The 13271-nt window shown below is 35.6% G+C and overlaps 1 protein-coding gene and 1 long non-coding RNA gene across 7 annotated transcripts in view; one reads left to right on the top strand and one right to left on the bottom strand.

The window, feature by feature from the left end:
* The window catches only part of LOC309622730, a 400144-nt gene that overhangs the window by 257795 nt on the left and 129078 nt on the right, over positions 1–13271 (bottom strand). The window lies entirely within an intron of this gene.
* Positions 1–13271, top strand: part of GABRB2 (gamma-aminobutyric acid type A receptor subunit beta2) — a 297652-nt gene that overhangs the window by 232913 nt on the left and 51468 nt on the right. For 5 of the 6 annotated variants that reach the window (XM_082378776.1, XM_082378777.1, XM_082378779.1 and 2 more), the window contains 2 exons: positions 2915–3159; positions 7608–7721. In XM_082378776.1, the coding sequence (XP_082234902.1) occupies positions 2915–3159; positions 7608–7721 (359 nt within the window). The remainder of the gene's footprint in view (positions 1–2914; positions 3160–7607; positions 7722–13271) is intronic. The other variant, XM_082378780.1, reaches the window with a different exon arrangement.

Below are 13271 nucleotides of genomic sequence, written 5' to 3'. Positions count from 1 at the left end.
ATGTGTCAAACATACTGGGCACTGGAGATAAAGCCAGTGTCCTTCTGGAAGTTATGTTCTATCAATAAAAGGTAAAAAGTAAATTTATTTTGCATTTAACATGCAAATTATATAATATGGTAAACCTGTAGAGTAGAAATAAGCAAGGTAAGGGGGTGGGTATATTAGGGGTACAGTTTAGAAGAATCAGGGTAGACTTCATTGATTGCCAATGGACAAAGACTTGAAGAAGATCAAGTCACATAAATGTCTGGATGAGAATATTCCAGCTTGATGAAAAGGCCCTCAGGTAGAAACATGCCAAGCAAGTGAGCAAGGTGGCCTGTAAGGCAGATGCAGAGTGAGTTCAGGAGTAGAGATAATGTCAGGGAGAGGGGACTGAAAGATGATGAAATGGTCCAGGGGCCATAATAAAAGTTTTGCTTTTATTCTGCATGAAATTAGAGCAACACTGAGCAAAGAAGTGACATGATTTCAGATACAAAGGGATAACTTTGGCTGCTGTGTTGAGATTAGATTGTGGTGGTTCAGGGTTGGAAGGAGAATTAATTACCTCCTGGACTGAGTCAAGTCCCCTGTGATATATTCTCTTAAAATACTGTAGACCAACCTTGGAGACCAACCACAGTTATAATTTATATTTATTTGGTTTGTGATGTTCTTTTTCCTCATGGTACTGAAGATACCTTGGAGGAAGGTCCATATCTAATTTTGCTTCCATTATATCTGTAGTGTCTCACACAGTGAATGGTGTACAGTAAATAGCTGCTGAATAAAGTAATGAATGGAATTTGTAAATATCCTGTTATTCCAAAATGAAAATCTGTTATCAACTTGATGCCTATTACAGGAATAATACATAAGTTATTTACTTTTTGAAAGAAAATTTTCAAATGTCTTTTATGTGAGCAGTTTATTACTAGGTCAGAAACACCTCAACATGAGATTTAGATAAATAGTAAAATCAGTGTTGTCAGTTTTATAATATACATGTAATATTCATGTCATCCAAGATAAGCTCTAGATGAAATAATGAAAAGTAAAATTGGAAAATGCGTCAAAATGACTAATATAGAAAAGATGTGAGAACTATAAAATACCTAGATCTAAAGTATAACCATAGTTTTTTGGCCATGCTCAGAATTGGATGCTCAAATTTATTTTTTCTGTATCTGTTTCATGAGCATATAGAAAAACAAGGCAAAAATTATGATCTTATTAGAGAGAAAAAATTAAATCAGAAAACATATGTTCCTAAAAAATAGAATTGAAAATTAACTTTTGGTCTGTGTTATTGGGTAGTGTTTAAGGACACAGGTTTCTGAGTCAGAGAGATCCCAGTTCAAATTTTAACTCTGCAACTTCCCATCTGTGTGATCTTGACCTCGGAGCTCTGTTTTCACATCACTCTTTTCCTACAAAGCTGGACCTTATCAAACTCAGGACTCTGGACTCCCAGTGCTTTTACCCAGCATATCTCTGTCTATCCCTCCAATTACAGCTTTGGGGAAACTACTCCCCACTGTCGGAGATGTTCCCTCAGCTGGACTAATAGTAATAACCTGACATAGTGTGGCATTTCCCATAGAGTCTTGTAATACTTCTATATTATTTATCTGTGCATTATGTGCCTACATTCCCAACCCAGAAACATGAAGGCTAGACAGCTGCTTCTCTGTTACTGTCCACCTCTAGTTTCCATATTTTTTGCAATCGTTGTTCATATCATCTGTTTAATGCATTCATTGATTTCAGTACTTTTACAGTGATTTTAATTTATTTCCCCTTCATCACTTACTTATTCTGAAAAACTCTCAGCTGGTATTCTGCTTCCTGTCTTGAATGCTTACCCTCATGATCGTCCTAAACACAGTTTGTCCCTGATACCTCCCTACTGGAAGCTGGTCAGTGGCCTCACATTGCCTTCAATTTTAAGTTCAAGTTCTGCATTAGGCTCTGTGTATGTAACTTTCCATTATGCAGCCCTTAATCTCCACTTTCCTCATCATTCTTCCCATCATATCCTATAATGTACCCACATTGAGTTTCTTGAGATTCTTTTGATGGGCTGTGTACTTTCACCCCCACAAAGCACTCCTTTAAAAGAACTCTCTCGGGCTTCCCTGGTGGCGCAGTGGTTAAGAATCCACCTGCCAATTCAGGGGACACGGGTTCGAGCCCTGGTCCGGGAAGATCCCACAAGCCCGTGGGCCACAATTACTGAGCCTGCGCTCCAGAGCCCGCGAGGCACAACTACTGAAGCCCGTGTGCCTAGAGCCCGTGCTCCGCAACAAGAGAAGCCACCACAATGAGGAGCCCACACACGGCAACAGAGTAGCACCTGCTCGCCACAGCTCGAGAAAGCCCGTGCACAGCAACAAAGACCGAACACAGCAAAAAATAATAAATAAATAAATTTATTAAAAAATAAATAAATAAAAAAACTCTCTCCACCACCAATGCCCTTAGGTCTACTATCACTTTTGACTTCCATGTTTTGTTTGCCTGGGTAACTCCCACTCATTCTTCAGGACTCAGCTCCGAAGTCCATATTTCCTGATCTCTTCCCTTACACATCGTGGGCTAAACTAGGATCTTCTCCATATTCTCAACTTTCACCTTACACACATGTCTATCATAGCATTTAATTCACATCTCTAGCCCCCCCCACTAGATACATAACTATAAATATAAAAATGTAATTAAAGGAAATGCCCCCCAAATGATTAATGTTTACTATAAATTAATGATTTATGCATATTGCCAGGGCCTATCACAGGGCTGCTATATAATAAGTGCCTGGTATATATTTTGCAGTATCTATAAACAAGTAAGAGAATACAGTTAACCTTTCCAGCTATGATGAAAGCAGAAGGGAAATACAAACATTATTACTCTGTCTCATTTTTTACAGGCATTACAACTGTGCTAACGATGACCACTATCAATACCCACCTCCGGGAAACTCTCCCTAAAATCCCTTATGTGAAGGCCATTGACATGTACCTGATGGGGTGCTTTGTCTTTGTTTTCATGGCCCTTCTGGAATATGCTTTGGTCAACTACATCTTTTTTGGGAGGGGACCTCAACGCCAAAAGAAAGCAGCTGAAAAGGCCGCCAGTGCCAACAATGAGAAGATGCGTCTGGATGTCAACAAGGTAAGTTCAAAGGGCAAACCCTCCTTGCTTCTTAAACTCATAGAAGAATGCCTGCACTGTGGGTTCATGGCCTTGTTAACAAATGAGAAAACCAAAGCCCAGGGAAGAGATAATTAGTGATGGAGGCACAATTAGGGCCCCAATTTATGGTACAACATTTAGATGCCCTTTACCTTAACACTAGGGTGGCCCAAACCATAGTCATTTGAGAACCACCTTCGTGACTTTTTCCATATATGAGTATAATATGTACTATTATTTACTTTATGTTTATTTAAATTTACTCACTTTATTTAAATTTATTTTAAAAAAGGAAATTTCATATCACTTAAATCAGTATTACTTGCTGGAAGATAATCTTAAGTATAAATAAAAATGAAACTATGTTATTAAATTCTAGGTTATACTAGATAAAGGATCTAGGCCTGAGCTCTGCATTCTCATTGATTTAAAAAAGGAAATAAGCATGTACAGACATGTGCTAAAGACCCACCAGCAACAAACTGAGACTTTGTTCTTGAAGTCATCAGATGGATAGAAAAAGAAGTGGAAGGGAAAAAAAGAATAACTTTCTTTTTAAGTGACAGATAATTACTTAATGCCTTGCACAAGTACTACTTAAAATCCTTGAAGCATTTGAGTACAGGAGGCTACCATGTTGCTTAAGTCAGGCATAGCCAAAGAAAAATTCCTACACAGTTGTAAATCCAATTTATTCTTGAAGGCAGTGGTTCTCAACTTTGGGTGCTCAATTAAATAACTAGGAAAGCATTAAAAAATACTGAAGCCTGGGTTTCATCCCCAGAAATTCCGATTTGATTGTCCTGGGGTATGCCTGGGCATCATAATTTTTTTTAATTCTCCAAATATTATTCTTATTTGCATTCAAGATTTAGAATCTCAATTTTGAGGCTTTCGACAATAGTTCCAATAGAGCTAGCCATCTTTACTCCCAAAATGTGACTTCACCTGGCTTCCTGTTATATAACTTTCTGCACTGAACAGAATATTTACATATGTTTTTTCCCATAGTGCAAACTTAGGCACTTCAAAATAGACAAAAAAAAACAAGGACTTATTTTAATATCTGCCATAAATAATGTTTATAAAGTAGTGCATAATGTTGGATATGGTAAATAGTTCATAGTGATGGAACTAAGAAAATAGTAATACTTTTAAGCTATCTGGGATTGTTAACCATCCAATAATTATTGAATTTACATTTTAATATTTCTAACTTCAATTTAATTCCAAGGGTAGCATACCATAAATAATCTCTGCCATTGAGTTTTATGTGGAGCAAACCCAATGAAAGCTTCTGACTCACTGATATTTTCCATATATCCATAGGTCTGATATTTGATTTTGGACTATTCTCTAATCAAAGGTACTCCTTTCCCAGGAGATGATATTCATAATGATGCAAATTTTAAATATGGCCCTTATAAGCCAGTGAACCACAGGGTCTAGGAAGTTGTCAATCTCTTTTCAGTGCTCCAGGTTTCACTCATTGGAATCTGTTAATAGATTCCAAGGTAGCATTATGACTCTCTCGGGCTGTCAAATAGAGAATGCTTTTTAAACCCATTTTACAATTTTCCTGATAGAGTACCTTTAGTAAAGAAAATGAATAGATAAAACCTACTCCTAGGACAGCAGTTTGAAATGAGTCTCGATAAATTGCCTAAAGCAAAGCTGGCTTAACATCTGATCTCTCTTCACTTTCATCTACCCTATTTTTTCATACCAATTTGCAGTTACATAATAAATTTAAGTACCAGAGAGTGGCAGTTTTGTAGCAGACTGAACCTGGAGAGCTTCAGGTAGTTTTAAACTCAATGTACTGAGATGGAGGTAGGGAATGGTTCACTGGGCAGGTACCCCATAGTGATGCAAAACCCATCCTCTTGGCTGAAGTTGGATCCACAGTTCAGAGCATAGAATGAGAGAACAAAAAAGATTCCAGAATTATTCTAGTACAGTGGTTCTCAAATCACAGGCCATTTTGCCACCACGCCCCCCCGCCCCTGTCAGAGGATCATTGACAATGTCTGTAGATGTTTTGGATTATCAAGACCAGGAGGAGGGGATTGCCACTGGTATCTAGTGGGTAGAGGCCAGCCGTGCTGGTAAACATCCTACAGTGCATTGGACAGCCTCCCCATAACAATTATCCAGCCCAAAACGTCAGTACTGCTGAGGATAAAAAACTCTACGCTAGTCCAATCCTCTGGTTTCAAACTTGAGAAAAATATAAGATCCGTGTTCTATTCTTAAAACTCTTTAGCACAAGTGGAGTCTCTTCTTTCTTTGATCAGTGTGCCTAACATCATGGTATCAGGAGTTATCATTTAGCACAGTAGTTCAGAAAAGATATTTTAGAGCCAGTCAGGTTTGATATTTACCCTCCATTTAGTAGTTGTGTGATAATAGGGGGAAAAAAAGCCTCTCTGACCCTTTAGTTTCCTCATCTGTAAAATGGAGTTAATTCCTCTCATAAGTTATGAAGTTATGATAAAGTGTAGAGGATAGCATAGTCCCCAGTATATGATAAGCACTAGGTAAGTGATAAATATTAACAAAATATCATAAACGGTAAACATTATTACCTTTCAAAATAAAATTTACGGTCTCCAGACCTATTGGCGATACTTGCTTGTGCGTTTTACCTGCTCTAGTATGTAGGATGCAGTCCTATCCCTAAAAAAGTATTACCTACAGAGGAATGTTTCACTTTGGAAGTTTTAAAGTCAAAGCAACAAAATCATTTTTCAATAGGTATTAGCTGTAAAATCGATAGCAAGCCAACTACAAACTTTATCAATTATTTCTTAGGCTAGAATGCTTACAGCCATGTTGATTAGATTTTTTAAAGGTAGCCATCTAACATTCCAGGCTCCCTTTCTTTTTTTTTTTTTAACACAGCATGAAGTGTTAGAGGAGACCCACAGAGGGCTCTGATTGCACAATGCTTTCTTTTGTGTCGGCATCATGAATAATGTCACTCTATTTCTTATCAAGAATGTTCCTTCTTTTTAACGTAATTCTACACTTTTGTTTTTTTTTTTTTAAAGATCAGGCACATATAATCAACTAAGTATTGTTGGATGCTCCGGAACAATCAGTCACTAGGAGAGGGATTGACTTTTTCTGGTTCCATTGATGGTTTCCTAGAGACAGAAGCAGCATGTCATATGGTCTAAAGTGATTTTTAAACTGTTCTCTGTCCTGAGGGCAGGGGGAGGTGAAAATGGGAAGCCTAGCCAGGTGGGAGCCCACTGTCGCTCAAAGGCATGCTTCCACATTTTTCTAATCTCTTCCCTGTATGAAGTTTCCTGTAAGTTCTTATTTTAACAAGAGTTATCTGCAGCTCTTAAAACAATTCTTAGTCTGGCGTTTAACTGATGGAAAAACTAAGGCTCTGAAGGAAAGTGAACTATCCTAGGTTGCAGAGCAAAGTTAACAAGATTTCTGAGATGATCTAGGTTTTCTAGTTGTTATCCAATGTACATTCCTCTGTGCAAGCAAGTGAAAAAGGAATATAAAATTTAAAAGCTGATTCCAGATTAGTCTATATATTCAGTTCACATCACCTAAAAATACCCGTCTGTCTACACACGAGTCCATAGCTGACAAGCCTTGTTACCTTCACAGTTGTCTCCATGCGACAAATTAAATTGTTAACTACTAAGATTTTAAAAAATAAACCTCAAACCAGTAAGAGTTCTACTGAATATTTTTCCTAAGTGTTTTCAGGAGTAGCTAAAAAACTACAGTCTCTTTTTCTAGTGTTAGGAAAGCTCTCCTATTATACCTTGCATTCTTCTATTTTGTGTGTGTGGGTGTGTGGGTGTGTGGGTGTGTGTGTGTGTTTCCTTATAGGATTTTCTCTTGATCAATTTTCCCACTTTTCTTGTTCATGCCTTCAAGTTTTCAGCTCTCCTTTTTTTTCTTTTAAGCTTTATGTTGTTTTCTTGTTTATTTTTCTGCCAATAACTAGGTGTATATATATTTGACACTTTAGTTACTTCTGTCTTTTCACCACCTTGATTCTTGCATATCTGAAATGCCTCCAATATCCTTACTGTATCGAGAGACCCACAAGCACCAGTTTTCCCAATAAAGCTGCACCAAAAAGATCTACTGGGGGGGCATCCTTTATTCTGCATTCATGGGTGTTGGAATCTCTGTGTTGTCTTTATCCATTGTACCTACATTTTTGGTTATGCAAAGCACTAAGATCTTTTAAATTTATTTATTTCTAGTGCTTGAAACTAGATTTTGTAAGTGATACATTAAAAAGAACTATTTAGAAGTTCTAGTCTCTGTTTGCATCGGTCTTTCTAGAGACCAGTAGCATTTATCTATAGCCAATTTACTTTAAACACCAATTCTAATCTAGTGGCATCAATCGACTTAATTAGCACATTCTCTACTTTGTCTTCCAGATTTTTTATAAAGATATTAAACAAAATGGGACCCAATATCGATCCTTGTGGGACCCAACTGGAAACCTCTCCCCAACTAGACGGACTACCAATTACGATTTCTCTCTGTATACGGTTAGATAGCCAGTTTTTAATCCATTTATTTGTATTTCTGTTGGAGCCAATTTGTTTAGCTGTTCCCTTTAAATTAATGTATGGCGTTTTTGCAGATAACTATAGACTTGTATCCTGAGACGTGGGGATACGTTAAATGTTTTCATGAGACCCTAATGGGGTTTTCCTGGGTTTGTTTTTTTTAAATGTAGTTGTGATGAACCTAAGCTTCAGTGTTCCACTCATACATTGCTAAAGAAAGAAACCAAGTGGATCGTATTTTGAGACTTCTTTTCATTTGTATTGAGAGTATAGAGTGTCATTATATACTCTGGCATTTCTTAGTTTTTTTGTTGTGTTTCTTTTGGTTGGTGGAATAGGTGGAGAATTACACAGTCCTTCCATCGGTTGGCTCAGAATTCAGGAAACTATATTTTCTGCCCTAGATCATTCATTTGTGTCTGAGAATGTTATGTTTGCATCAAGTCCTTGTTCCTTTATTGTTATTTATATTTTAGAAATAAGTATTATCTCAGCAGGCCCAGTGTTGTTATAATGATAGATAAGAGGCAATAATTGAGATTGTTTCTTGACAATGCTCTTGACTTAAATGAACTCCAAAGAAAGCCCACTGGGGGCTAAAATTTAGAGTTTAGTTTCTGAATCCTCATGTGTTTACATTTCTTAATTGGCAAATTGTCATTCACATTGCCCGCCAAACTGGAGGAGGAGGAAGAGGAGGATGGTGATCGTCACCATTCCACATTGTCATCTACGGCCTACCTCTCATTTGTTTTCATTCTATTTCGTGGTGAGGCAGTGAATGATACTGAATGCTGTGAATCTTTCCTATGAGGACTTGATGCCAGAGAAGCTGTCATTATTATATCTTGAAGTGTCATGTTCTTCCTTAGTTTTGTGGCTTTGACCACAAATTCCTTGATTCCTCATTGTTACTGCCTTTCGGGTGAGAAACAGTTATGGTTAACCTCTTAAACTGCTAGTTTGTTTTACTCTTTTAAGTTTTTCTTTTAACTTCATTACTTGTTGTGTTATACGTAGCACAAGTCTGATAAATAATATTAGGTAGATTCCAGGAGAAGAGATGTTTGAAATTTTGTTACTCACTATTTTAGTCCCAATCCCCTACTATGTCTGTCCTCTCAGGCTATCTCATTTGTGATGTTGCTGCTGTTCTTGTTTTTAACTGAAACCACTGTTCTTGAAATGGAAGTAGACTGATTTGATTGGGCAGTATTCTGGGTAGAATGCTAATCATTTAGAAGAAAACATGTCTGACAGTTGGAGTTTGGGTGTATGATGAAAATGGTTGAAAAATAATGTATTTTCCAAAATCAAAATCAGAGTATACTGCATGATTGGTCTATGACTGGGTAAAAATTACATGAAAATTCAGGAAAATCCTCTGATTATGAGAATATTTGAAAGAAAATTTGCCTCTGTTGTTCTTGTCAGCTGATGGATTGAAAGAGTTAATGATACTCTCCGATGCCATGATTTGGACCCTCATTTGTCAAGAACTCTTTCTCTCTATTTCATAACACATTATGTTAAAGAGAATGATTTACATTGAAATATGAATCTTAATGTCATCTGCATTTATACTTTTCTTTGTTGGGTGTGTCTTTACTCTGTCTTTTTAATTCTCTTTTAAGTTCGTATTTAGAGTATGAAATAAGGGCCAATACTCAGAAGTTTGAATGATGAGCTGTTAAACGTGTAACCTGCAAAAGCATTGAAATGTATTTGACAGTCCTCCGAGGCAATAGAATGCACTGGGATGATGGTAGCTGTTAGAATCAGACTGAACTAGGTTCACCTTCAGGCATGGTCTTTTATGAGCTGTGTAACACTACACATGTTTAACTTTTCCATCCTTCAAGTTCCTCAGCTGAAAACTGAAACACTAAAATTTTGCTTCATGGAGCTACTGAGAGGATTAAATGAGATAATTTGTTAAGGGCCTTATACAGTACCAGACATAGAGCACTCCATAAATTGTTGCTATTATTCTGGAGATGGTAGCAGTGTGTATCTTTCTCAATTTTTCTTTTTTTATCTCTATTACTGTTTTATGATTATAAAACTAATTCATGGTCAGTCTTTTAAAAAAAATGTGCAAAGGCAATGAAAACCACCTGTACTCCACAACCAGACATAATCATTGTTAACGTCATCCTTTTTTCACACTTAATGACATACTTTTATACAAATAATTATGCTCTACTATTGTGTGTATGCTATTTTCTACTTACCTTTTTTGTGTCTTTAAGCATCAGGATAAGTATACATCATTTCTAATAACTACAAAATATTTTATTGAATGTATGTACCATAATCTATATAATAAGCACCTATTGTTAGACACTTGCGTTGTTTCTAAGTGGTTTTTGATTATAAACAACTAAAATAAGTATCCCATTGCTGACATGTTTACACACCATTGATTCCTAATATATTTCTTAAAGTGAAATTTCGGAGTCAAAAAGTATATGCTTTAAAATGGTGATACATATTGCCAAATGGTTCCCTAGAAAAGTGCTACTATAGTTTACATACCTACTATGAGAGTGTGGCAGTACACGCACACACACACACACGCACACACACACGTCACCCAGCCCTTAAAATGATGAAGAAACAGAAAACTGATGTCTAACTGCTTTCTGTTGTGAAAAGTGTTAGAGAAATGGAGATATAAGAATCCAGAAACCCAGATGCAGTTTTTCTCTTCTCTGCCCAAAAGCTGTAAAGGATAAAATGGCAATGGAAAAGCAAAACAAAAACAACACCCAACTAAAACTGAAGCTCTGCAGAGAGAGAGAAATGCATAAGGAGGGCCAATGTTAGTACAAGCAAAATCCAGAAGAATCTACCCAAGCTATATTTGAGCAAATAGGAAAACCCTATAGAAAGGTTTACCTATAAATGAAGCATCTAAACAAAGAATCAGCATGGCAACTGTGCAGGAAAACTACCAAATGACATTCTGTCTCTCCTTTGCTCTCTTTCTCTCTCTCTCTCTCTCTCACTCGTTGGTAGGGAGAGAGAGAGGAACTCAGCATGCAAAAGACAGATAATGACCCTTTAATGGAAAAAATATTTCAGGATATATTAAAAACTTTCATTAAAAAAGTGTTTTTCTTGCAAAAATTGAAAGAGAATATGAAACAAAAGATCAAGGATGAACAATTTTCATAGACACTAATAACTGAATCTAAAATAGTAAGAAAGAAAATCAGTATGGCAAAAAATCAAGGCAGTAACACAAAGTTCAGGCTGTAGAAAATCATGCCAAATACAGAAAAAAAGAGATGTACAGTTAAAAACCACTTAGAGAAAACACAATATACAAGATAGGTACAGCAGAGCAAACGTGCAGCCATGATGTTCGTGAAGTATAGGATGGAACAAAAAGCAAATAGAAACAATATTTAAATCTGACATCAATAACTAATTATAATAATGATAATAAATACTTCTTGAATGCCATGTATATGCTTAAACACTCTACATATGTTATGTCATGACATTAGTCATTATTACCCTGTGTTGTAGTAGTTATAATTTTATAAATGATGAACAGAGACCCAGAACGTGTAATTAATTAAGGTTGAACAGCTAAAAAAATGGTTGAACAGAAAATATGACTAGAGGATACACTCTAACTACTATGCTGTACATTGTGTGTTTATACATACCTGTAATGAAATTAATCAGTAGGCCAAAAGGATATACTGGGTTCCAAGATAAAAATTATATAATACCATTGCCACCTTATTATATTCTTCTAAAATTATTAAACTTCCAGTCAGAAAAAGTGACCAACAGGGAAGGAAAAAAAAATCTCAAACTACTCCACAGCAATATTAAACTTTATAAGACAATGGAAAAATATTACAGGGTTCTGAGGGGGAAAAAATATAACCTAAGAATATTATTGATATTATTTTAAGGCAAAAGAAAGACAATCTATCCTCAATATGCAAAATCTAAGGGAACATAGCATCCATGCGTCCTTATTCAAAGAAAAATATTATAGTTTAGTAAAAAGAAAAATCTAGCCCCCAACAAAAGATAGTCAAAGTAAGGAACTTTAGAACAGAAAAAGTCAGTATATGCCAGCATGTAGAACTAAAGATAACATGTAGAACTAAAACTATACAACTCCAGAAATTAAAGTTGTAGAATAAGAGATAATTGAAATATTTTTAAATATTAGATACTGAAGATATATAAAAATAAATCAGGATGGTATTGTTGATGACGGAGAAGTATTTGTTTTCAAATTCACAGCAAGGACTCAATATTTACCTTTTATTCTTGAGTTTATGAATCAAGAATTTGAAGATTAAGGATATGTTTAAAATTAACATAGATAACTTCTATACAACAGTGTTTCTACTGTAGACTTCCTTAAGGTCATTTGGGATGCTTGCTTAAAAAGTAGATTCCACCTGAGACATAAATCAAAATCTTTAGTGGGAAAGATCAGCTTTCTCAGACTTTATGCTATTACACTAAAGCATGAAAATCTGAGTCATTATGGTAGGAGAAGAATCAAGAACTGACAATTCATCTTATAAAAACCTCAGAGAATAAGGTGGAAATAAACTAAAGAGAGATGCAGAGCAGCATTATTTACAATAGCCAAGATATGAAATCAACCTAAATGCTCATCAATAGGCAAATAGATAAAAAGATGTGGTGTATATATACAGTGGAATGTTACTCCTCCATAAAAAATGAAATATTGCCATTTGTGACAATACAGATGGACCTAGAATGCATTATGCTAAGTAAAATAAGTCAGAGAAAGACAAATACTGTATGATCTCGCTTGTGGAATCCACAAAACTAAACAAAACAATACGAAAACAGACCCACAGATACAGAGAATAAACAGCTGTTTGTCAGAGGGAGAGGGGTGCCCATACCCCATGGGCAGTACAGATGAACAGTATTAAGAGGTGCAAACTTTCAGTTATATAATAAATAGTTATGGGGGTATAGACAGCATAAGGGATATGGTCAATGACATTGTAATAACCTTGTAGGAGGACAGATGGTTACTTGACTTACTGTGGTGATTATTTCATAATGCATACAAATGTCAAATCATTATGTAGTGCACCTGAAGCTAACAAAATATTGTATGTCAACTATATTTCAGTAAAAAAAAAGATGCAGATAATGTAGGTAAAGTTAGACATCAGAATAAGGATAAGGACAACTTAAAAGCAAATTTAGAGCAGGAATTAAGATAATAGACTTAAGACCAAGGTTGTCTTAACTATTATAACTAGAACATATTCCAACTCACATATCAAAAGAATAAGATTCTCAAATTAAATCAAGAACTAAACCCAATAAAATGCTATTTATTAGAAATACTTCTAAAGTAAAAGTATGGGAAAAATATTCTAAGTAAAGTCACAGACAAAAACAAATGAGGTAAATACAAATCCAAAGAAAATAGAAGATTGAATATTATTACTCTATAAGGATGAATTGAAGTTAAAAAATATTAAGACTGAGAAATATAATAAT

This window comes from Balaenoptera borealis (genome assembly GCF_965194805.1).
Source record: "Balaenoptera borealis genome assembly, chromosome: 2".
NCBI lineage: Eukaryota > Metazoa > Chordata > Mammalia > Artiodactyla > Balaenopteridae > Balaenoptera > Balaenoptera borealis.
This window is presented reverse-complemented; position numbering and strand designations above follow the sequence as displayed.